The 26,441-nt window shown below is 44.6% G+C and overlaps 1 protein-coding gene and 1 long non-coding RNA gene across 48 annotated transcripts in view; one reads left to right on the forward strand and one right to left on the reverse strand.

The window, feature by feature from the left end:
* The window catches only part of MARK3 (microtubule affinity regulating kinase 3), a 119,003-nt gene extending 93,842 nt beyond the window's left edge, over window positions 1-25,161 (forward strand). For 12 of the 47 annotated variants that reach the window (XM_077941936.1, XM_077941943.1, XM_015144546.3 and 9 more), the window contains 4 exons: window positions 11,636-11,893; window positions 19,799-19,825; window positions 21,430-21,474; window positions 24,213-25,161. In XM_077941936.1, coding sequence (XP_077798062.1) covers window positions 11,636-11,893; window positions 19,799-19,825; window positions 21,430-21,474; window positions 24,213-24,558 — 676 coding nt within the window. In that variant the 3' untranslated portion in view covers window positions 24,559-25,161. Of the gene's footprint in view, window positions 1-10,810; window positions 10,967-11,635; window positions 11,894-19,798; window positions 19,826-21,429; window positions 21,475-24,212 lie in introns of all 47 variants that reach the window. The other 35 variants (XM_077941940.1, XM_015144547.3, XM_077941915.1 and 32 more) reach the window with 6 other exon arrangements.
* Window positions 13,260-14,654, reverse strand: LOC144330442 (uncharacterized). Its single transcript, XR_013396622.1, has 3 exons — window positions 14,338-14,654; window positions 13,620-14,013; window positions 13,260-13,356 (listed from the first exon to the last, which is right to left on the reverse strand). It is a non-coding gene; the product is annotated as an uncharacterized LOC144330442 (long non-coding RNA).
* Window positions 25,162-26,441: the final 1,280 nt, after the last annotated feature.

Raw genomic sequence — 26,441 nt, forward strand, 5'->3', positions numbered from 1 at the left:
AGCCTAATCAAAAATCAAAAATTCTTTCCTCCTTCATCCTTAGTACCAAATTGCTTATTGCTTCCCTGTTCCATAGGCCACTTAGGATTGAGTTGATATGAGGAGTAACATTTGTTCTGTAAGATTATGGTTATTATTCGTTGAATTTTTAGCAATATTTACATTCTCTTGTTCTCTTTTCTGACTGTATGTGTGTATGTGTTTTAACATTGTCTTTTTTCTTATGATTAAAAACTGTTAAGAACTTGAGTATAGCAGTTGGGGTAGTTTACAGATAATGATTGGTATAGGTATTTCTTTTGTTGTTGTTGTTGTCGAGACAGAGTCTCGCTCTGTCGCCCAGGCTGGAGTGCAGTGGCGCCATCTTGGCTCACTGCAAGCTCCGCCTCCCGGGTTCATGCCAACTCTCCTGCCTCAACCTCCTGAGTAGCTGGGACTACAGGGTCCTGCCACCACACCCGGCTAATTTTTTGTATTTTTAGTAGAGATGGAGTTTCACCATGTTAGCCAGGATAGTCTCAATCTCCTGACCTCATATTCTTCCCGCCTCAGCCTCCCAAAGTGCTGGGATTACAGGCGTGAGCCACTGCACCTGGCCACGTATTTCTTAATAGTAGTCTACTCTCTGGTAGATTTGTATTATAGTTCAGTTCTTAACTCTCAAATTTCTTCTAGTTCAAAAGTGACTTAATAGAAAATATCAATGGAAGACTTAATTAGAAGTTTCTGATGTTATAGATTTTATTCTACAAGACTACAGAAATGTTGTTTCGTGGTCAGGCGCAGTGACTCACACCTGTAATCGCAGCACTTTGGGAGGCCAAGGTGGGTGGATCACCTGAGGTCAGGAGTTCAAGACCAGCCTGGCCAACATGGTTGAAACCCCGTCTCTACTAAAAATACAAAAATTAATCATGTGTGGTGGTAGGCGCCTATAGTCCTAGCTACTAGGGAGACTGAGGCAGGAGAATTACTTGAACCCGGGAGGCAGAGTTTGCAGTGAGCTGAGATCATGCCACTGCAATCCAGCCTGGGTGACAGAGCAAGACTCGTCTCAAAAAAAAAAAAAAAAAGGTTGTTTCATTACCTTTACTATTTCTAAATTCTGGAAGTGCACTACCGAGCTCATTCTGAACTTTAGGATATGTGACTCTCTGAGGTGCAGAGTCAGTCTCCTCAAGGGTGTTAAGTAAGCCTAAGATCTGCTCTCTGCTCCCATCCTGTGCTACACGTAGCAGCATACACCAGGCACATGCATATGTGCCTGTGTCTTCTGATTCTCTTTTCCTAAAATTTTTTTGTTTCACTCTTTGGAAATAGTATTTAAGACTTCTTTAATTTCTTTGGCATCATTTCCTTTCTGCATTCCCCCTGGAGACAAGTGCCTTGTTGGGGCCGACTCTTTCATATCCTGACCTGTCTCATTGCTTCTCTTAGCATCAGTCGTTGAAATACTTTGCTTTTGAAGGTGTCGTCTTTCTCTTTAGCCAAAGAGAGTCTCGGCCGGGCGCGGTGGCTCAAGCCTGTAATCCCAGCACTTTGGGAGGCCAAGACGGGCGGATCACGAGGTCAGGAGATCGAGACCATCCTGGCTAACACGGTGAAACCCCATCTCTACTAAAAAATACAAAAAAAACTAGCCGGGCGAGGTGGCAGGCGCCTGTAGTCCCAGCTACTCGGGAGGCTGAGGCAGGAGAATGGCGTAAACCCGGGAGGCGGAGCTTGCAGTGAGCTGAGATCCAGCCACTGCACTCCAGCCTGGGTGACAGAGCGAGACTCCGTCTCCAAAAAAAAAAAAAAAAAGAGAGTCTCAACGCCAAACCTTAAAAGACAGGGCCCATTGTTTTAATAATATTTGTATTTTCCTTTCCTATCTTATAAATGAATTAAAAGACTGGAAAATTATTAGGTTTGACAACTTTAGTTAAGGCACTAAATGTGACAACGTTCCCTTAAAATTGATGCTTGAGTCTTCAGTGAGATACAATTAGCTTTCTCTGTACAGATGACTTCTTCGGCAAATTGTTCCTTTTCCCTCTCTTCACCCACCCATGTATCTTATTTCTTCACTAATTTAAAATATGAGTGAGCTGCAGGATGCCTGGACCTATGTTAACTTCTGAAACAAATACGTTAAGTTCCAATTTTAGCCTTAAATATTTTCGACTGTTTTCTTCTTTATATGAGTGTTCATACAGAATTTCAACATGAGAATAATGATGGCTGATTTTTTTAAAACTGTGTAAAGGTTTAAACCAAAGACTCCACATAACTTAAGCCCTTACTACTTTCAAAATCCTACTGTAAACAGGATATTTTAAAGGCTTACTAAATGCAAGGCTTTTTCTCTTGTCATAGGCAATATAATTATTTTTATTTTTTATTTATTTATTTATTTTTTTCGAGATGGAGTCTCACTCTGTAGCCCAGGCTGGAGTGCAGTGGCGTGATCTCGGCTCACTGCAAGCTCCGCCTCCCGGGTTCACGCTATTCTCCTGCCTCAGCCTCTCGAGTAGCCGGGACTATAGGCGCCCGCCACCACGCCCGGCTAATTTTTTGTATTTTTAGTAGAGACGGGGTTTCACCGTGTTAGCCAGGGTGGTCTCGATCTCCTGACCTCGTGATCCACCCACCTCGGCCTCCCAAAGTGCTGGGATTACAGGCGTGAACCACCATGCCCGGCCATAATTAATTTTAATAGCTTTTTTATTTTGAAAATTAGTTTTATTAATTGGTTCTTACTAGGTCAATCTTTGTCTTATCAGCTTTCCTGTGGGAACAATAAAGTTAATGATGCGGGGAGCATAGGTTAAGGCCAGTTGTTACTTTGGCACAAACACCTGTGAGTAGTTTTCTAAGACTGGTTTTGAACTGGTCGTGCTGAAGGCCAGCCTACTTCCTGCTGTAGTTGTTCTGCCTTCTGATGTTATTCTCGAAAAATGGCCAGATTCCAGGCATGACTAATGGTTGGTGTAAACTAGGCATGAGAAGATTTTATTACACCTCAACTGTATGATTCTATCATGATGGTATAGGTTTGCAGTGAGTCTTAAACCACATAGCACTGACTCATAGCGAGTGCTCAACAAATGTTAGCTTTCGTTATTAATTATAGACTGTTCAGACAAGGTTATGAAGAATTGTCTTAGTTTGCACTGACTAAACCTAATCTCTCAAGTTAATAACGTTGCTAAACAACCTCCATAGCAGAGATACTCTGCTCCTACTATTTCATATGCTTTAGATACCTGGACAACACTGTTTAGACTACCTCATTGAAAGACCCCGGAGAAGTGACATGATGATGTTACAGTAATACAAACAGAATCTTTCTTTCTTTTTTTTTATTTTTTTATTTTTTTGCGATGGAGTCTCGCTCTTTTACCCAGGCTAGAGTGCGATGGCACAATCTCGGGTCGCTGCAACCTCTGTCTCCCAGGTTCATGCAGTTCTTCTGCCTCAGCCTCCCAAGTAGCTGGGATTACAGGCACACACTACCACACCTGGCTGATCTTTGTATTTTTAATAGAAATGGGGTTTCACTAGGCCAGGCTGGTCTCAAACTCCTGACTTCAAGTGATCTACCTGCCTTGGCCTCTCAAAGTGCTGTGATTACAGGCGTGAGCCACTGCGCCAGGCCCAGAATCTTTTCAAATAAGTTTTAGATATTGGATATTTGTTTTGTTTTGTTTTTGTTTTTTTTTTTTTTTTTTTGAGACGGAGTCTTGCTCTGTCGCCCAGGCTGGAGTGCAGTGGCGCGATCTCGGCTCACTGCAAGCTCCGCCTCCTGGGTTTACGCCATTCTCCTGCCTCAGCCTCCTGAGTAGCTGGGACTACAGGCGCCCGCCACCGCGCCCGGCTAATTTTTTGTATTTTTAGTAGAGACGGGGTTTCACCGTGGTCTCGATCTCCTGACCTTGTGATCCGCCCGCCTCGGCCTCCCAAAGTGCTGGGATTACAGGCGTGAGCCACCGCACCCGGCCGATATTGGATATTATTGTAAAGTTTCAAAATTGGGAAGTGGCTTTATTATTTTATCCACTTACCCTGCATCAAGCCACATCGAGATTGAGCAGAGAAGGATTGAGGACACTTAGCGTGTATATCTTTGGACTACATATAAAAGTTGCTTTTCTTAGGCCAGGTGCGGTGGCTCACAGCTGTAATCCCAGCAATTTGGGAGGCTGAGGCAGGTGGATCACAAGGTCAGGAGATCAAGACCATCCTGGCCAACATGGTAAAACCCTGTCTAAAAATTAGCTGGGCGTGGTGGCATGCGCCTGTGGTCCCAGCTGCTTGGGAAGCTGAGGCAGGAGAATCACTTGAACCCGGGAGGCAGAGGTTGCAGTGAGCCGAGATAGCGCCACTGCACTCCAGCCTGGCAACAGAGCGAGACTCCATCTCAAAAACTAAAAAAAGAGCTGAACGCAATGGCTCACGCCTGTAATCCCAGCACTTTGGGAAGCCGAATCGGGCAGATCACCTGAGGTCAGGAGTTCTGATGGAGAAACCCCATCTCTACTAAAAATACAAAAAAAAAAATTAGCGAGGCATGGTGGCACATGCCTATAATCCCAGCTACTTGGGAGGCTGAGGCAGGAGAATCGTTTGAACCCAGAAGGCAGAGGTTGCAGTGAACCGAGATTGCACCATTGCACTTGCACTCCAGCCTGGGCAATAAGAGCGAAACCCCATCTCAAAAAAAGAAAGTCTGTTTTTTTGGTTTGTTTTTTGTTTTTTGTTTTTTAAGGGATGGAGTCTTGCAGTGTTGCCCAGGCTGCAGTGCCGTGGCTAGTCACAGACATGATCATAGTGTACCGTAGCCTCAAACTCCTGGGCTCAAATGATCTTCCTGCATTGACCTCTTGAGCAGCTGGGACTGTAGGCGTGGACCACCACACCTGGCTAATTTTTTATTTTTTGTAGAGATTAAGTCTTCCTATGTTACCAAGGCTGGTCTCAAATTCCTGGCCTCAAGGGATCCTCCCGTCTCAGCCTTCCAAAATGCTAGGTTTACAGGCATGAGCCCCCATGCCTGCCCTTGGACTATATTTTTAATTTTGCTTTTGCCCAATCTCTGAGTGTGCTTTTAATCAGCAGCCAATACATTTCTTATCAGAATGTTCTGATAGGGGCTAGAGGTCATACCAACAAGTTCAAAGTGCCTATCCTTTAGTAACCTTAAGTGGATTAGTGTTTTAGAAAAGATAGTCAAGACTGGGCACAGTGGCTTACAAGACCTGTCATCCCAGCACTTTGGGAGGTCTAGATAGGAAGATCACTTGAGGCCGGGAGTTCAAGACCGGCCTGGGCAAAGCAGCTTGAGACCCCGATCTGTATAAAAATATATTTTTTTTAATTTTAAAAGATAGTCATGAATACGAAACAGTTGGGTAGATTAATAGGAACTCAACTTCATGCAACTTGAATTTTAAGAAAAATATTGCTATTTCTGTCAATTAAGGTTTAAATGTAGACCAAGCATGGTGGCTCATGCCACCATGTAATCCCAGCACTTTGAGAAGCCATGACAGGAGGATTGTTTGAACCCAGGAGTTCAAGACCAGCCTGGGCAATATGGTAAAATCCCATCTCTACCAAAAATACAAAAAAATTAGCTGGGTGCCAGGCGCAGTGGCTCACACCTGTAATCCCAGCACTTTGGGAGGCCGAGGCAGGTGGATCACCTGGGTCGGGAGTTCGAGACCAGCCTGGCCAACGTGGTAAAACCCCATCTCTACTAAAAATATAAAAATTAGCCGGGTGTGGTGTTGCACGCCTGTAGTCCCAGCTCTTTGGGAGGCTGAGGCAGGAGGATGGTTTGAGCCTGGGAGGCGGAGGTTGCAGTGAGCTGATATCACACCTTTGTATTCCAGCCTGGACGGTAGAGCCAGACCCTGTCTCAAAAAAATAAAACTAAATTAATGTAATACAGCTACTATGAACCCATAAAAACTGTAAAAAAAATTTTTAATTATAAAAGAAAAGTAATACTGCTACTGTTTTGCTTATGTAAATTGTGGGCTAGATTAGGAAATAAAAGTATCATTTTTAACACTTTCCTGGGGGGAAATATTCGAATTTCATAACAATTAACTTGATGACCTTTTAGAATATATCTGTAGACCATTGTGATGTTGGGGCTGCCTGTTGTCAATAGGATTTTTGTGAGCTTGATTTTACGAAGTTGAAATTTGCAAACGTCTTACTGAGTTTACTGTTTCCTTATGGGTGTTAGGCCTACTGTAGAAGCCAGAAAAAATCTATTTTGTTGCTTCTTTGTGAAACTCATGATGTGACATGGATTAAATTTCTAAAAAGTTTAATTGCCTTTAAAATTAATATGTCAAAAAGTTTATTTATTTGTTTTTTTTTTTTGTTTTTTTTTTTTGAGACAGAGTCTCGCTTTGTCGCCCAGGCTGGAGTGCAGTGGTGCGATCTCCGCTCACTGCAAGCTCCGCCTCCCGGGTTCTCTCTCTCTCTATCACCCAGACTGGAGTTCGGTAGCATGATCTCAGCTCACTGCAGCCACCACCCCCGGGTTTAAACGATTCTCCTGCCTCAGCCTACTGAGTAGCTGGGATTACAGAGGCCCACCACCACACCCAACTGATTTTTTTTTTTTTTTTGAGACAGAGTCTCGCTCTGTCGCCCAGGCTGGAGTGCAGTGTCCGGATCTCAGCTCACTGCAAGCTCCGCCTCCTGGGTTCACGCCATTCTCCGGCCTCAGCCTCCCGAGTAGCTGGAACTACAGGCGCCCGCCACCACGCCTGGCTAGTTTTTTGTATTTTTTTAATAGAGATGGGGTTTCACCATGTTAGCCAGGATGGTCTCGATCTCCTGACCTCGTGATCCGCCCGTCTCGGCCTCCCAAAGTGCTGGGATTACAGGCTTGAGCCACCATTCCCAGCCAATTTTTGTATTTTTAGTAGAGTGGGTTTTCTCCATGTTGGCCAGGCTGCTCTCGAATTACTGGCCTCAAGTAATCCACCCGTCTCAGCTTCCCAAAGTGCTGGGATTACAGGTGTGGGCCACCACACCTGGCCTCGAGTTAATAATTTATAATCCCAGCACTTTGGGAGGCCAAAGCGGGCGGATTGCCTAAACTCAGGAGTTCCAGACCAGCCTGGGCCATGATGAAACCCCGTCTCTACAAAAGAAAAAACCATTTTGTTAATTTATAATGAGAAAATAAACTTACATTTCCTTCTTAGGTCTCTAGAGGATCCGTTTTTTTGCTGCAAAGCATCTGTCCACATCCTCTTACCATGTTTGTATGCCTTAAAGATCTAGCTTGGCCTGTCAGCAGTGTGCTTCATTGGGAATCGATGCAGCACACTCCTGCCTGCAAGCTGACTAAAAGCCTTTTCCTTCTCCAAAGACTTTGGGACCATTTGTATTCACCAGGGAAAGGGTCAAACCACTCCTGCCTCTTCTTCCCCTGCTTTTCTTGTCGCATCTACTGAAACTAGTTACTAATTTGGGCAAAAAAAAAGTCAACAGCTGGAGGTAGAGTGTATTGACCCTAGACTCACCCTGAAAGGTAAGGGCATAAGAGATAGTTGTATTTAGCTGTATCTTGTTAGAAAAATACATTTGTTCATGTGTACGTGTGTCTGTACACATGTACAAGAAACAACCGAGCATTTCTTTTAAAACCTTAGTCAGTCAGAACTGTCTCTGTTGCAGGTGACAGAAAACCCAGTCTAAACAGGCTTAAATATAAAAAGGCTGTTAGTTCATATAACTAAAAAAAGTCTAGGGCTAGAGTTAGGATCCATCTGCTTCTACCTCCTTGGTGGTAGTTCCATGATTGGGCTCAGCACCATCAGACATAGCTTTTTCCCGCACACAGCTGTGCTCAAGCGGAAGCCCTTAGGTTGTCTCCTTGATCTGTGTGGGACCTAGAGTTGCCTCCACCAAAGCAAAATGTGAATATTGTTGCTACAGGAAAAGAATGGATACTGAGTGGCAGAAATATGAAACTCAATAAATACAAAACTGAATAAATGTCTTTATAAGACATTTGTTTCCAGTTCTTCTCAGACTGGATAAATTCTCCCAAGTCAGAGAGCGGAATTCTCAAACAAAAATGTAGGGACAGAACCAGGCACAGTGGCTTAGAAGGCCTATAATCCCAGCACTTTGGGAGGCCGAGGCAGAAGGATCACTTGAACCCAGGAGGTCGAGACCAGCCTAGGCATCATAGTGAGACACCACCATCTCTACAAAAAAACTTAAAAATTAGCCAGGCATAGTGGCGCACTCCTGTGGCTGAGATAGGAGGATCGCTTGACCCCAGGAGGTTGAGGCTGCAGCAAGCTGTGATAGTGCCACTGCACTCTAGCCTGGGTGAATAGAGCAAGACCCTGTCTCCAAAAATAAAAATGTAAATAAAAATGTTTTAATTCAGGGACAACCAGTTCTTCTTGATTTTAAAGACCTTTCTCCCTCATGTTGGGGCTATCAGAATTCCAGTTGCTAATTGATTAATCTTCTCTGTTAGGAGAACGTTTATTGAATACCTGCCCTGCCAGGCTTTCTGCTTACACTGGTGGGGGGCACATTGACAAGATTTCGGGCTGTGTTTTCAGGGACTTCAGCAGAGAAGGGTCACTAGGATACAGTGTGGCGTGCATGAGCTAAAAACAGAAGTGATTGAACTCTCAGAGGGAAAGTAGATCAGGTAAGACATCATGGAGATGATGACCTCTGGTTCATTTTTGAAGAGTGAATTAAAAAATCGCAGCCCTCCATACTGAGAGAATAACTCCTGCAAACATTTTCTGACCAATGGACCACACATCATCAGGAAGGCCAGAAAGTTGAGTTCCAGGAGGGAATGATAGAAGGCAAAGCCTAGAAAAATGGCAGGGGCCAGACTTCAGGGGCCTGGGGATGTTTACTTGCATTCCGAGTCGAGGAGACTGAACTTTATGCCAAAGACTTGGTGTTCTGTAGAAGTATGAGCAGATGAGTGACAAGGTCTGGTTTATATATTAAGAAGTTCTCAGCTGTAAGGTGAATAGATTGGAGGTGTTGGGGCAAAGGCAGGCGGCCCAGTGAAGACAAGGAGTGCGGCTTTATACTGTGGCCTTGGTGGTAGATATGGAGCAGATGGGCCACCTGAAGGGCTACTAGGAAGTTGACACCAACAAGATGTGGTTAGTCTAGGTATGGGGAGTGAGGGAAAGGAAGAACTTGACAGTTTCCAGGTTTCAGTCCCTCCAGAGGATTTCTGCAGAAAGACATTGGAAGAGCTGTATTCCTACTTACCCTTAAAGGAAAGAAACGGCCCTTGAATTCCAAGGACATGATTACTGAGCTGGAATTCCAAATAATGTGTCCCGGTGAGACTGCTATGGATAGTTTTGTCCGGTAACTGTGTGTGTTAGGTGAAACTGCAGACTTCCAGCCACTCTGTCTTACCGTGTCTGTAAACAGTTAATTTGCTCTGATGAATTTGCCCATCTTGCAGAAGGGGGCTCTGCTGTTTTTTATCTTGGAGTAAATGTCCTTTGAGTAGGAAGGTTCTAGACTATATTGTTAAAACAACATTAGAAGGCTGGGTGTGGTGGCTCATGCCTGTAATCCCAACACTTTGGGAGGCCAAGGCAGGTGTATCGTTTGAGCCCAGGAGTTCAAGACCAGCCTGGGGAACATGGCAAAACTGTGTCTACTAAAAATACAAAATGAGCCAGGCATGGTGGAGTGCGCCTGTATTCCCAGCCACTTAGGAGGCTGAGGTGGGAGAACCACCTGAGCCCAGGAAGTTGAGGCTGCATGTTGAGGAAGTGAAGTTGAGGAAGTGAGCCATGATCGTACCACTGCGCTGCAGCTAGGTGACAGCAAAAAAACCCTGTCTCAAAAAAACACCAAACAACATAGGATACTCTGTTATATAAAAGCTAGTTCCGGCCGGGCGCGGTGGCTCAAGCCTGTAATCCCAGCACTTTGGGAGGCCGAGACGGGCGGATCACGAGGTCAGGAGATCGAGACCATCCTGGCTAATACGGTGAAACCCCGTCTCTACTAAAAATACAAAAAACTAGCCGGGCGAGGTGGCGGGCGCCTGTGGTCCCAGCTACTCGGGAGGCTGAGGCAGGAGAATGGCGGGAACCCGGGAGGCGGAGCTTGCAGTGAGCTGAGGTCCGGCCACTGCACTCCAGCCCGGCGACAGAGCAAGACTCCGTCTCAAAAAAAAAAAAAAAAAAAGCTAGTTCCTATACCTATAGTCTTATTAATTCATTTAAAATAGTGTGGGCCGGGTATGGTGGCTCATGCCTGTAATCCCAACACTTCGGAAGGCCAAGGCAGGAGGATCGCTTGAAGCCATGAATTTAAGACCAGCCTGGGCAATATAGCGAGACCCTGTCTCTACAAAAAAAAAAAAGTAAATAAAAAATATGTCAGTGTGTTTTGGGAACAGATTGAGAGCATAGCATGCTCATATTATATATTCATTTTACCACTTAGATTTGAATTTGAGGCATCTCTTAGAATAGGTTTTACTTTGTGCATACCGTCAGAGGACATTGTCCCTCTCATAGAAACAGATATTCAAACATGTGATCTGCTATTTTCTTTTAAGGTAATACATTTTTATGATTACTGTTTGGAAAAAAAAAAAAAAGCAACTATAGGTTAGCAGTTGCTCCAGAATCTCCAAAACAAGCTTAGGAGATTTTTATTCTTTACCAAAAATGCGATGGCTTGGGAGGAAGGTGTGTGCATTACACACAGGTTGCTCTGTGGTCACTGCTCCTTCATACTGTGTTTCTGCCTCTGCCTGAACCCAAACCCCTCCCAGCCTGACAGAAATGTTCGCTTACGCAGCTAGCCCTGCCTCAGTTTGTACATCTACCTGTCGGCTGAGACATCAGAAGCCGATGTCCATGTCAGCCTCTGGGCACCCCAAGATGATGTTACCTCCAATAGACAGTGAAGGAGATAACTTCAAAGCTATGTAAGAAAAATGCACATTCTTTGTGAAACTAATGTGTACCCACTGCTTCTTAATTTTGTGCTGTGGATTTTATAGTCTGAGATTTTGTTACAGTTGTCCACAAGGTGTCCTTCCTCCATGTGATTTTAGTTAAGCACATCTTGTGTCATGATGTCCTCGGTTGTGTGTGTGTGTCTTCGTGCCTTTGCATACTACAAAGTGTATATAAGAAGTTCCTGCTCCTCCCAAGTTGCTTTCAGCATGTGTAATTTTATACATATACCATTTGTGTACTTCCAAAACTTTTTAGTTGCCTGTTCTTCAGTTACACCTGCATATCCTTTCTTTCTTTCGTATTGGCACAGTTCTCTGTATGTAAGCAATTTGAGAGGGAAGCAAAGGGGAGAAGTTTGAGTTAGCTGTTCTCTGTCCTAGAATTTCCCTGCATTAATCTTGTCCTTGAAAATATATATAATACTGGTCCCTTAAACTCCATGAGGCTTTGTCTCATTATGTATTGTTCTTTTGGTACCCTTTCCCACTGAACTTTTGCTCCTAAGTCCTATAAAATACCCCTTGAATCTGGATTTATTATACCCAATTTTCTCCACTGTGTATACAAAAGGTATATTGTGACTGTAAATTTTTGTATATCATGTTCTGAGAGCTTCTTACTTTCTGATCTCATAGCACTATTCCTGATCAGAGAACTCCAGTCGCTTCAACACACAGTATTAGCAGTGCAGCCACCCCGGATCGAATCCGCTTCCCAAGAGGCACTGCCAGTCGTAGCACTTTCCACGGCCAGCCCCGGGAACGGCGAACCGCGACATACAATGGCCCTCCTGCCTCTCCCAGCCTGTCCCATGAAGCCACACCATTGTCCCAGACTCGAAGCCGAGGCTCCACTAATCTCTTTAGTAAATTAACTTCAAAACTCACAAGGAGGTAAGTGCTAGGTGCTGGTTGTTTTGGAGTGAACACGTCGGGCAAAAGGAAAGATGTCTTTTTTGTGTGAAGTCACCGCTGCCTGGATGCTTTTCAGTCTGCCTTCAACTCATGGTTTTCTGGTTTTATATATATCTAACTTTATACTTTAAAACCTTGAAAGTAGAAATTGTAGAGCTCAGAGTCTTCATAACACTAAAAGTTAACTAGCGTTTAGGAGGTTTTTGTTATTGTTCTTTAATTATTGTTCCTTTTGCTCACATGTCTGTCTGCATGGCATGTTCGCTGTAGTTAAACAGGCAGACCTCGGGTTCTGGTGCGGGTAGGGGCTGGTGCTCTGTAATAACCAGCAGGGAAGACCATGCGTGTCTTTCGTAATCACCTCCAGCCGTGGAGGAAAGAGACAGCTCCTCTTTTCTCGCTTAATTGTTGTTAAGGGGCAGTAAATTTCTTAGAGTCCAAATCTTGAAAGTTTCTCTCTCAGTCTTAGTAATTTATATTGAGAGTAAGGTAATGTCCTTAAATGGTATAGTTTTGGAGATAAAATCTCTGGTTTATTATCAAAAAATAGTAAGTTATTATTACTATTATTATTATTATTAAATGCTGCATGATTCTTGGCTGGTGGTCCTGGACATTTTTTAAACTGTTCCATGTGTCTAGAAGGCTAGCATTTGGGGCCTCAGTAAACTTTCAAGGGTCCTTTGAGATAACTTCATTTCCATAACTTTGTCACCTGTTACAAAAGCCTAGAAATATTGGCTGCTTCAAGAGGAAAAAGAAAGGATACCACTTTGAACCATAAACAAATAGTGAAAGGTACCTTTCCAAGAAGGAATCCAGGAAACCCAAGAGCCCCTGCAGTTTCAGGACATCCTAGGGGAAATTTTTTAAAATTAAGTCTAGCTGTGGATCAGTCTGTCTGTGGTATCCTGCAGGTTTGCCTGGGACAGACCCTCTTATTTGTCATCTGTAGCTTACAGGACAGCAGTAGGAGTCCTTGCCAGGTGTGAAATGATCAGTGTCCTTCTCTGTTTTTCTGCATTCCCTATGGCGTATAGCCTGTTACTTCATTTCACTCCATCTCCATTATTTAAACTAAGCTAAATGTAATTTTATATTCAATCATCTGAAACTTCCGTGAGTCACATTAAAGTCTGATCTATCTATTATTAGTACATGGAATAGATTAGGTAGTATTCCTTTTTTTTTTTTTTTTTTTTGAGACGGAGTCTTACCGTCGCCAAGGCTGGAGTGCAGTGGTGCAATATTGGCTAACTTCAACCTCCGCCTAGATTAGGGAGGATTTCTGAATCCATTAGCATTAACTAGAAGTCAGATGGGTCAGAAGGTTTCTTTTTTTTCTTCTTTTTTTTTTTTTTTTTTTTTTTGGTATTTTTAGTAGAGACAGGGTTTCACTGTGTTGGTCAGGCTAGTCTCGAACTCCTGACTTCGTGATCCACCTGCCTCCCAAATGCTGGGATTACAGGCGTGAGCCACCACACCCAGCCCAGAAGGTTTCTATTTACCCTCTTACTCACTTCTTAGCCCCTTTATTAAGCCACCTCATTTTAGACTGGGCAAAACAGAATGAGTCAAAGAGCTTTGCCAGGTTTGGGGCACCCATTCATGACCAGCCAGCAAAAGAGACAGTGAGTTCATTCTGAGAAGAGTCTTTTGACTCCCAGAATAAATCATTCCTTCCTGGTCAGCCATGGTGGCTCACGCTTGTAATCCCAGCACTTTGGGAGGCCGAGGCGGGTAGATCTCCTGAGGTCAGGAGTTAGAGACCAGCCTGACCAATATGGTAAAACCCTGTCTCTACTAAAAATACAAAAATTAGCCAGACATGGTGGTGGGCACCTGGATTCCCAGCTACCCAGGAGGCTGAGACAGGAGAATTGCTTGAATCCGGGAGGCAGAGACTGCAGTGAGCCGAGATCATACCACTGCACTCCAGCCTGAGTGATAAAGCAAGACTCTGTCTCAAAAAAAAAAAAAAAGAGTTTCTTTGTCTTCTTCATACTCTTTTTCAGTCATTTGAAGACTAGTATTGGGCTAGGCTGGGTGGCTCATGCCTGTAGTCTCAGCACTTTGGGAGGCCAAGGCGGGTGGATCACCTGGGGTCAGGAGTTTGAGACAGGCCTGACCAACATGGCAAAACCCCATCTCTACTAAAAATACAAAAATTAGCCAGGGGTGGTGGCACGCGTGTCTGTAGTCCCAGCTACTCTGGAGGCTGAGGCAGAAGAATTGCTTGAACCTGGGAGGTGGAGGTTGCATTGAGCCAAGATCACACCACTGCCCTCCAGCCTGGGTGACGACAGAGCGAGACTCTGTCTCAAAAAAAAAAAAAAAAAAGACTAGCATTGATTGGCTGGGCTGGGCACAGTGGCTCATGCCCATAATGCCAGCATTTTGGGAGGCCAAGGCAGGTGGATCACCTGAGGTTGGGAGTTTGAGACCATCCTAGCCAACATGGAGAAACCCAGTCTCTACTAAAAATACAAAATAAGTATGTATACGGGCATGGTGGCACATGCCTGTAATCCCAGGGAGACTGAGGCAGGAGAATCGCTTGAACCAGGGAGGCAGAGGTTGGGGTGAGCCAAGATCACGCCATAGCACTCCAGCCTGGGCAACAACAGTGAAACTCTGTCTCAAAAAAAAAAAAAAAAAAAAAAAAAGACTAGCATTGATTTTATTACATGTATATAATGGAAAAAAGGAAACAAGATTATCATTGATAAAAATATCAGCTACCTCTTTTTTTTTTTTTTTTTTTCCCACAGAGTCTCACTGTATCGCCCAGGCTGGAGTGCAGTGGCGTGATCTCAGCTCACTGCAACCTCCGCTTTCCAGGTTCAAGTGATTCTTGTGCCTCAGCCTACCAAGCCGAGTGGCTGGTACTACAGGCGCCCACCATCACACCCGACTAATTTTTGTATTTTTAGAGACCCGGTTTTATCATATTGGCCAGGCTGGTCTTGAACTGCTGACCTCAGTGATCCACCGTGCCCAGTCAAAGCTACCATTATTTGAATGCTTATTGTGTGCAAAGGTACATGTCTGTATACATAGATACAGTCATATTCATTTTATACATATAAATACGTATGTATATTATATATATGCATATTTTATGTATGAGTATCATACATACACACGTTTATATGTGTGAAATGAGTATATTTATTATACACATGTACCAGTGTGCACACACACACTCTCATTTAATTTAATCTCCATAGTCCACCCCATTTTATAAAAGAAACTGAAGGTAAAGTTCGGAGAGATTAAGGCACATATTTTTAAAAGTATCAGGGCCTGGTGCAGTGGCTCACGCCTGTAATCCCAGCACTTTGGGAGGCCAAGGCAGGTAGATCACTCAAGGTCAGGAGTTCAAGACCAGCCTGGCCAACATGGTGAAACCCCCTTTCTACTAAAAATACAAAAATTAGCCTGATGTTGTGGCGCACACTTATAATTCCAGCTATTTGGGAGGGTGAGGCAAGAGGATGGCTTGAACCCAGGAGGCATAGGTTGCAGAGAGCCAAGATCACACCATTGCACTCCAGCCTGGGCGACAGAGTGACACTCCGTCTCAAAAAAAAAAAAAAAAAAAAAAAAGTATCAGGCTGAGCCAGGTCTGTCTGACCAGACTCTGCCCTTTTAGCCACTGCACTGTGCTCCCCTTAGAAAAAACAGTTGCAGGCATGACAGTTGCATTACACTTATTTTTTATATTTGAATTAAAATTGGAGACTCAGGCTTGTTGTTTAAAAAAAATTCTAGGCCGGGCGCGGTGGCTCAAGCCTGTAATCCCAGCACTTTGGGAGGCCGAGACGGGCGGATCACGAGGTCAGGAGATCGAGACCATCCTGGCTAACACAATGAAACCCCGTCTCTACTAAAAATACAAAAAAATTAGCCGGGCGAGGTGGCGGGCGCCTGTAGTCCCAGCTACTCGGGAGGCTGAGGCAGGAGAATGGCGTAAACCCGGGAGGCGGAGCTTGCAGTGAGCCGAGATAGCGCCACTGCACTCCAGCCTGGGCGACAGAGCGAGACTCTGTCTCAAAAAAAAAAAAAAAAAAAAAAATTCTAGTGGTCATCTGATTTACAATTTCTAGGCTATTTCCACCCCCAAATTTTTGCTGAAAGATAGTCTTTTATCCTATCTTGTTAAAGTTTATTAACTGAGGTCTGTTGTCTACCTTAGTGCTATACTTAATCAACTGTTGACAGTTTGTTCTTAAAAACAAAATCCTTGCTAGAGTGGTTGAAAGTTCTTATCCTCCTTTAGCAATAATTGCTAGGATTAAAATTGCATTGCCTGGAAGACTGAGGTGTTTGCACTTAGATGCTGCAAGGGAGACCTGGTATGGCCAGGTCTGGAGAGGGCTGGAGTCAGGAAGCCTGCACTCTGCTTGGAGAGTACATGGCTTTGGAGAGCTATGGGCCCTTTGTAGTCAGGAGCAAAATTCTCTCTCCTTGGGATCAGGCCTGGCCTTGCTCAGAGACTTCAAGAGTCACCCATACCCTGCAGGCAGAACAGCCAGGCACACGCAAGTGCCTCTGCCCTCAGGTTGATCCATGTTGCCATGGGCAGTGTGAAGACCTCCTCCTGCAGCTTCCTCCTTCCTCTTTATACCTCAGGGGATTGTAGGAGGAAAGGTTAAGAAAAGCACTCATGGCCGGGCGCGGTGGCTCAAGCCTGTAATCCCAGCACTTTGGGAGGCCGAGGCGGGCGGATCACGAGGTCAGGAGATCGAGACTATCCTGGCTAACATGGTGAAACCCCGTCTCTACTAAAAATACAAAAAGAAATTAGCCGGGCGTGGTGGCGGGCGCCTGTAGTCCCAGCTACTCCGGAGGCTGAGGCAGGAGAATGGCGTGAACCCGGGAGGCGGAGCTTGCAGTGAGCTGAGATCGTGCCACTGCACTCCAGTCTGGGCGACAGAGTGAGACTCCGTCTCAAAAAAAAAAAAAAAAGAAAAGCACTCATATAGTAATTGACCAGTAACCCTGATTTTTCCTAGTGGAAGATTAGGAAACGGCCAGACACCATGGCTCACGCCTATAATCCCAGCACTTTGAGAGGCTGAGCCAGGTGGATCACTTGAGCCCAGGAGTTCAAGACCAGCCTGGGCAACATAATGAGACCCCACCTCTACTTTTTTTTTTGTTTTTGAGATGGAGTCTCGCTCTGTTGCCCAGGCTGGAGTGCAGTGGCAAGATCTCGGCTCACTGCAGTGTCCGCCTTCTGGGTTCAAGTGATTATCCTGCCTCAGCTTCCCAAGTAGCTGGGACTACAGGTGCATGCCACCACGCCCAGCTAATTTTTGTATTTTTAGTATAGACAGGGTTTCACCATGTTGGCCAGGCTGGTCACAAACTCCTGACCTCGAGTGATCTGCCTGCCTTGGCCTCCCAAAGTGCTGGGATTACAGGCATGAGCCACCACAAGCGGCCTTTTATTTTTTTAATAAAAAGAAAAAATAAATTGGGAAATGGGCCAGGCACTGTGCATAGCTCATGCCTGTAATCCTAGCACTTTGGGGGAAAGTGAGGCAGGAGGATCATTTGAGGCCAGGAGTTCAAGACTGACCTGGGCAACATAATGAGATCCCCATCTCTACAAAAACATTTTTTAATTAGCCAGGAGTGGTAGCACATGCCTGTAGTTCCAGCTACTTGAGAGGCTGAGGCAGGAGGATTGCTGGAACCCAGGAGTTTGAGGTTACAGTGAGCTATGATCACACCATTGTACTCCAGCCTGGGTGATTGAGCAAGACCTTGTCTCTAAATAAATAAATAAATATTTTAAAATAAAAGAAAATTAGGAAATAACAAATATATCTTAAAGACCTTTTAATCGTTTTCAACCAAAATATTTTGGATAATATTGCCTTATAGGCCGGGCGCGGTGGCTCAAGCCTGTAATCCCAGCACTTTGGGAGGCTGAGACGGGTGGATCACTAGGTCAGGAGATCGAGACCATCCTGGCTAACACGGTGAAACCCCGTCTCTATTAAGAAATACAAAAAACTAGCCGGGCGAGGTGGCGGCGCCTGTAGTCCCAGCTACTCGGGAGGCTGAGGCCGGAGAATGGCGTGAACCCGGGAGGCGGAGCTTGCAGTGAGCTGAGATCCGGCCACTGCACTCCAGCCTGGGCGACAGAGCGAGACTCCGTCTCAAAAAAAAAAAAAAAATATTGCCTTATATTTAGGCAGTATATATTAAAGATTTTCACATGCATGATTGTACTGTTGATGACCCTGCTGTATACCACTGATCTGATTATGAAGTGATTGGCAGTTATTTATAGTAGTTAGACTTTTTTTTTTTTTTTTTTTTTTTGAGACAGAGTCTCACTTTGTCGCCCAGGCTGGAGTGCAGTGGCGCGATCTCAGCTCACTGCAACCTCTGCCTCCCGGATTCACGCCATTCTCCTGCCTCAGCCTCCCAAGTAGCTGGAACTACAGGCGCCCGCCACCTTGCCCGGCTAATTTTTTTTATGTGTTTAATAGAGACGGGGTTTCACCCTGTTAGCCAGGATGGTCTCGATCTCCTGACCTCATGATCCACCCGCCTCGGCCTCCCAAAGTGCTGGGATTACAGGCGTGAGCCACCGCGCCCGGCCAGACTTTTTTTTAATTGGTAAATTAATACCTGAAGCAATGCCAAAGTTATCCCAACCAAGGATTTCATTAATTCAGTCATTCAGCAGATATAGATGAGTGCCTGGTATGTCCAGTTACAGAACTGGGTTTTACAAATAGAAATTAGCAAACTCAGCCTATTTTTGCCCAGGGAAGCTGATCGCATTGATCATAAAAACGTCATTCGTAGTTTGAAAAATATTTTGTCAGATTATTTTCAGCACATCCTGCACATCTCCTTAAATTTTTTTAATGAACAGAGCTACCCCTTTTAAATAGAATTCTTCCTGTTTATTACATAAAAGTAAAATTCATACTGTTGTCTTACCACTTAGTTTTTATTCATTTTGAGATGTAAGGCTGAAAAGTCTACTTTAGTTTAAATCCCAATCACCTATTTTTTTCTTAAAACGTGATTTATGTCATACCACTGTAACAAATAATGTGTTAATGTTTGTTTCATCTTCCTGAAAGAAGTAATGATTTTTTCTTACTGGTTAAATATTTTATAATGAAGTTTTTAATGTTTGTGTATAAGAAGGCAAGATTTTTTTTCATAAGGTATTCTGAAGAAAATTGAAAAATGTTTTATTACTAGTATATTGCAAATTACTTGTCACTTCTTTAACATAAGACATAAATTTTATCTTACAAAGTGTATCTGGCCAGTGCAGTGGCTCACGCCTGTAATCCCAGCACTCTGGGAGGCTGAGGTGGGCAGATCACTTAAGGCCAGGAGTTTGAGACCAGACTGACCAACATGGCAAAACCCCATCTCTACTGAAAATATAGAAATTAACTGGGCGTGGTGGCATGCGCTTGTGATTCCAGCTACTCAGGAGACTGAGGCACAATAATTGCTTGAACCCAGGAGACACAGGTTGCATTGAGCCGAGATTGCACCACTGCACTGTGACAGAGCAAGACTCTTTATCTTTAAAAACAAAAACAAAAAAAACAGTGTATCCATCTGAAGAGCTTTTAATTACAGCTAATGTCAATATTTACTGCTAAACCTTTTCTTACTTTTTTTTTTTTGATGTATTAAAAGATCACATACTCATTTAATTACTTGTAGTAATTTTACTTTTTCAACAAATGTCAGCATTTCTTTGTTGATTGGCCAGAGAAGGAACCCTGCTTTGTTTTTTTCTCTCTCTCTGTAATTGATTAGATTTTCTGTTTAATTTATGTGAGTTATTTTTGTTAATTTTTTTTTTTTTTTTTACTTAATTCCTTTTAGAAACATGTCATTCAGGTTTATCAAAAGGTAGGATTTATATATACACATTTATTTTTCAATCCTCACTCCCAAATGGCTCCTGCAATTAACATTAGGTTTGGCTTTCCGGCCCTGTTTTTTCCTTATAAACTAAACTTTCTGCTGATAACTAAATACTTAATTCCTTGAAAGGAAACTGAAAAGAAATAGATTAACTCTGTCAGGCATTTTAAAGGGCACCCATGCAACAAAAGGCTGATGCATGCTCTGTGTATTTTCTTTCTTTGGTAGAATTATTTAGCATCCAAATAATTCTGTCTTCATACTAATAACACTTAGCATGCTCCTGTTTGAAGAATGAGATGCTCAGTAATGTTAATGTACAATTAATGATTATCCACAGGCATGCAAAAGGTAAGTGGTAATTGTGTTATTTTTATTTCACTGAGGATTGAATTAGCAAAAGGCTTTAAAGTGACAGGAAAATTAGCTAATACAGAAAACAATCATAAAATTCAAAGCTGCAGCCTCATTTGATTTGGCTTTTTCAGAAATTAAAATGTGAACAGCTGCGTAGCAGAAATGTTTTAATTTTTTCAGAGTTGAAAGCCACTTTCCAGCAACCACTGACGAAAGAGTATCTCATTATTTTTACTTAAAGCACTGCAGAAAGTGGTGTTCTGATTTTATTAATATTTTTTAGGCCAGGCGTGGTGGCTTATGCCTGTACTCCCAGCACTTTGGGAGGCATAGGCAGGCGGATCACTTGAGCCCAGGAGTTCGAGGCCATCCTGGACAATATGGCAGAACCCCGCCTCTACAAATAATACAAAAATTAGCCGGGTGTGGTGGCACACATCTGTGGTCCCAGCTACTCAGGAGGCTGAGGCAGGAGGATCACCTGAGCCTTGGGAGGTCAAGGTTGCAGTGAGCCATGATCATGCCACTGTGCTGCGGCCTAGGGGAGTGAGACCCCTAGGTCAAGAGACCAAAATGTTGCTTTCTTAATGCACACCTGAGGCAGGAAATCTTTCATGAAGGGCTACGTTGTACCTGTGCCTCTCAAGTCACCAGAAGGCCAAGCTGCGGGTCAAAACTGTGGGAAAAACACTTTCTTCCTGTTGGCGGTTCCATTCTATTATTATTTTTTTAATTGAACTTCCCACTTGTCTGATTTTTCCTTGGACAGAACAGGTAATAACTGAATGTAGAATCCAGCTGATAGCCTTATTGGCTTTTAATTGGAAACCCATTATACTATGGGGAGCAGTTAGAAAGTGAGAATAACCCCATTCTGAGGCCGAGCATTCTCAGGGTGAAGAGCCAGCAGGAGTGCCTGCTGTGCGTGTGTGGTGTGCAGTGTGTGCAGCAGTGTGTCCTGTGTGTAGCAGCGTGGCGTGCGATGTGTGTGATGTATGCAGTGTGCAGCATGGAGCTGGCCCCTGTGCACACCCCTGCAGCCTTGTGAAAGAAGGTAGCGCTGGCTCAGTCAAATGAGAGGAAGAGTTTTCATAAGCCCTGCTGGTGACTAAAACGTGTTTTGGCTTTGTTTATTTTATGGTGTTGGTGTTGGTGTTGGTGGTCATGTACTGGCATGTAAGATTTCTTTTCTCTTTCCCTCTTCTCTCTGCTTCTACATTCTGTTCATTGAGACTTCCAACTGAATATGAGAGGAACGGGAGATATGAGGGCTCAAGGTGAGGGAAATGATTTTTACTTAAAATTTTTTCCAGATGTTTACTTCATTTCTGTGGCAGAGGCAACACTATCTTCTGAATGTTCCCTACTGTATTCCTGCTGTCTCTACTGTATTCCTGCTGTCTCCGTAGGAGTTAGAGGTTCGCATCAGGTCGAGAGGGTGGCCACGGGGGGGCACCAGCCTGCCATGAGCACCGTCCGGATCCAGCTTGGCCTCTGCTCTATATTTGTGTTTGTGTTAAAAGCATGGCAATGCCTTCAGCCTTCCTGCCTGGGCGTTAACAGCCTTTGGAGGTCTGGGTTGGGTAGCAGTGCTCAGAGAAATAAGCCCTCAGTTAATCACTGACTCCTCACATGGTTCTCTTCACAAGGAATAAAAGCAAAGTACTTAATAGAATATCCATATTTCGAACTAGTTATGTTTTCTTCTAAGAATGGTGATTATATAGTTGAGTGTTTTGCTTTTCTTTTTTTTTTTTTTTTTTTTTTTTCCTGAGACAGGGTCTCGCTTTGTCACCCAGGCTGGAGTGTAGTGGCACGATCATAGCTTGGGCTCCTGGGCTTATGCAGTCCTCCCACCTCAGCCTCCTGAGTATCTGGAACCACAGGCACTACCACCATGCTGGCTAATTTTTGTATTTTTTTGTAGAGAGGGGGTCTCGCCATGTTGGCCAGGCTGGTCTCAAACTCCTAGGCTCAGGTGAACCTCCCACCTTGACCTTCCAAAGTGCTGGGATGACAGACATGAGCTGCTGCGCCTGGCCTTGCTTTTCCATTTTGTGTAGTTATCATTGCATGGATTTACAGGGGGGGCAGTCACCAGGTAATCTTAGGACTCTGTGTCCGTAGTTCTAGATCTCTTCCACTTCTGCCCTTTTTTATGCCAGTCACCAGCAGGCTATTTCAGGTCCTCATTCACCATTTGTCTTTTAGGTCTTTTTAAAAGCCCACTTCTGGTCATATGACCTCTGAATTAAAACTTTCAGTGACCTCCACTATTTCACCTGGCCACATCCCTGCGAGGCCCTGAGTGGCGTGGTCCAGGCTGCCCCAGCAGCCCAGCTCCGCTGCCCCATCAAGGCGGAGCATTGGGGTGAGTGCCAGGCAGCATTCCCCCTCCAGGCCTGCCCATCCCAGCCAGTAGCAGGCTCTAGATCCTGGTTTGTTTCCCCACCCATAATAGGAAGGTGAGATAATAGGGCCTACATGGACATCAAGTAAGTTGGGGCCTGACCACCACAAGTACTCATTAAGTGCCACCAGCTGTTGTGGGGGTGATGACACTGTGCCTCCAGTTCCACTCAGTCTGTGTACTTTATTATGCCACAGACACATCCTGTACTTTCCTACCTCCCCTTTGGCTGTGATCCCCTGTACTCAAAACAAAAACTCTTTCCTGTCTTCATTGCATTTTGTTGAAATCCCATGGCTCTTCATAGCTCTCCTCAGATGCAGGCCCACTCCCACCCGTGCCATTTCCTGCTTGTCTCATCCTGCCTGTCACACTCTCCTGTCACACTGCTAGGTGGGCTCCACCTCTTCTGCAGCCCTCTAGGGGATGGCCAGCCTTTCCTGTGCTGCCACTGTTGCCTCACCTTACAGTCTTCCTGGCTCCAGATTAGTTTGAGAGCTTTTGCTTATCTTTGTAACCCATTTAGTATCTAATGTGGCATTTTATACATAGGAAGCTTCTCATCAGTATTGGTGGATGTGAACCAAATTGAACACTAGCAGGTTGGTGACACGGAGAGCTATGTGCATATGTAAAAACTGTAGCCCCTCACCTCTTGATTAGTTGGCCATAGGATGGAGTATACTTGAGGTACATAGACTGTTTTACTCCCAAGAGTGCTAGTCACTCACTGTCTTAATTGAGGCCACCAGATACACACATGAGAATGTAAATAACGGCTTGTGGCAATAATGACTAAATGCCAAAGAATGGCCGGTAAACCATGGTGGTCCCTAGAGACCCAGGCCTGGGCCATACTCATGCTGCGTCTTGGGCATCCAGACCAAGGCTTACATTCTGAATCCGCAGGGCATCCACATGGGTGGTGTCAGTCCTCCACAGACAGAGAAGTGTCCCATTGCATTTTTCTATCTATTCCAGTAGTAAGATTGTGTCATCTAAGATTTTTGCTTTAACTGTATAACTGGACATTTAATTAACAAACCAGAGAAGAGGAAAGACAATGAGGTGGGTAGAGCATCATGTTCAGCCTTAGGGCCGTTCACAGAGAAAGCAATTTTAGACTGCGGGTGTTGAGTCTCCAGTTACCCTGAGTGCCAGTTACAGTGATTTACATCTGAAGGAACTGTCGCAGGAGAGGGACAGCCCAGGGTGGATGGGTGAGGTGGGCAGGAACTGGCTGCCAACTCCCTCCCTGAGCTGGGCCTGCAGAGCCCTGAGTGGAGGAGTGGGGCACGCTGTCCCCTTTGCCTGATTTCCAAGGATTCTGTTTAACCAATTACTTTCTTCATTTTAGTAAGCACAGGTGGCTGGTGAAGATTTTACAGCCAGGTAGATCTTTTTGTGTGTGACTTATGACTTTTAGAGGGTGGGGGAAGAAAATAGACGAAAATAGATTTAGTTACAATTGTGAGTCTGTGCAGGAAAATGTGGAGGTCAGTCGTTAGTTGTGTTGTATTGAAGATGTGAATGAGGAACTAGCTGAAGTGTAAGAGGTTGATTTTCCTGTACGATTAAAAATAAACCTGCCTCTGTGCATTTCAGTCGCAATGTATCTGCTGAGCAAAAGGATGAAAACAAAGAAGCAAAGCCTCGATCCCTACGCTTCACCTGGAGCATGAAAACCACTAGTTCAATGGATCCCGGGGACATGATGCGGGAAATCCGCAAAGTGTTGGATGCCAATAACTGCGACTATGAGCAGAGGGAGCGCTTCTTGCTCTTCTGTGTCCACGGTGATGGGCACGCAGAGAACCTCGTGCAGTGGGAAATGGAAGTATGCAAGCTGCCAAGACTGTCTCTGAATGGGGTCCGGTTTAAGCGGATATCGGGGACATCCATAGCCTTCAAAAATATTGCTTCCAAAATTGCCAATGAGCTAAAGCTGTAACCCAGTAATTATGATGTAAATTAAGTAGCAATTAAAGTGTTTTCCTGAACACTGATGGAAATGTATAGAATAATATTTAGGCAATAACGTCTGCATCTTCTAAATCATGATATTAAAGTCTGAGGACGAGAGCACGCCTGGGAGCGAAAGCTGGCCTTTTTTCTACGAATGCACTACATTAAAGATGTGCAACCTATGCGCCCCCTGCCCTACTTCCATTGCCCTGAGAGTCAGCGTGTGGCCCCATCTCCATGTGCCTCCCGCCTGGGTGGGTGTGAGTGTGGACAGTATGTGTGTGAAGTGGTGTGTATGAAAGCATCTCCCTGCACTGCAGCCAGTCATTACTGGTGCCTCTGCGGGAGATCATGTGGTGCTAAAACATTACACTTGCCAGGGAGGAGAATACTGAGTTACTGCCAAGAATTAACCGTAAGACTAGTTCATAGTTAATACAGGTTTACAGTTCATGCCTGTGGTTTTGTGTTTGTTGTTTTGTGTTTTTTTAGTGCAAAAGGTTTAAATTTATAGTTGTGAACATTGCTTGTGTGTGTTTTTCTAAGTAGATTCACAAGATAATTAAAAATTCACTTTTTCTCAGTAAAATCTTGCATTGTCTCCTAATACTGTATTTAACACACCCTCAAGTTGAGCAAAAGGAATGTGTATGAAGGTTTGGGGTCACGTGGACCTTAGCAGGGATCCCAATGTTTTGTGATTACCAGCATATTTTTTCTCCCAAGGCAATAAAGGGAGAAGACGGCCCTCATGGTGACCCAAGAAGGAAGGGAATCCAGAGCAGCTGCAGCTTAACCCTGGGAGTTGTTGCTCAGCCCTATGGAGAAACACCAGGTCTTGACGGTTCTGGGTTGGTTCTCTGTGAAGTATGTAAATTTCTTTTTGCCTTTCTTGTGATTCACTACATGAATCAGACCTGCAGCTTTTGTCCAACACCTACATGGTTGTGTAGGGGTAATGAGCTCATCACTCATTGTGTTACTTTATTCTCACAGGGAAGTTGTCACACTGACTGGTGTGCTATTTTGGGTTCTGGGTTTGTTGTTGGTCAGAGTATGGAAGTCTGGAGGCCGGGCACTGTGGCTTACAGATGTGAGCCCAGCACTTTGGGAGGCTGAGGCCGGAGGATCATTGAGTCCAGTAGTTCAGGACCAGCTTGGCAACATGGCAAGACCCCATGTCTTCAAAAAATAAAAACATTGGCCAGGCGCAGTGGCTCATGTCTGTAATCCCAGCACTTTGGGAGGCTGAGACGGGCAGATCACGAGGGCAGGAGATCAAGACCATCCTGGCTAACACGGTGAAGCCCCATCTCTACTAAAAATGCAAAAAATTAGCCGGGCGTGGTGGCGGGCGCCTGTAGTCCCAGCTACTCAGGAGGCTGAGGCAGGAGAATGGCGTGAACCTGGGAGGCGGAGCTTGCAATGAGCCAAGATGGTGCCACTGCACTCCAGCCTGTGCAACGAGCGAGACACCGTCTCAATAATAATAATAATAATATAGGCCGGGCGCGGTGGCTCAAGCCTGTAATCCCAGCACTTTGGGAGGCCGAGACGGGCGGATCACAAGGTCAGGAGATCGAGACCATCCTGGCTAACATGGTGAAACCCCGTCTCTACTAAAAATACAAAAACTAGCCGGGCGAGGTGGCAGGCGCCTGTAGTCCCAGCTACTCCGGAGGCTGAGGCAGGAGAATGGCGTGAACCCGGGAGGCGGAGCTTGCAGTGAGCTGAGACCCGGCCACTGCACTCCAGCCTGGGCGACAGAGCAAGACTCCGTCTCAAAAAAAATAATAATAATAATAATAATAATAATAATAATAATATAAATAAATAAATAAATACATCAACCAAGCATGGTGGCGCACC

This window comes from Macaca mulatta, chromosome 7, assembly GCF_049350105.2.
Source record: "Macaca mulatta isolate MMU2019108-1 chromosome 7, T2T-MMU8v2.0, whole genome shotgun sequence".
NCBI lineage: Eukaryota > Metazoa > Chordata > Mammalia > Primates > Cercopithecidae > Macaca > Macaca mulatta.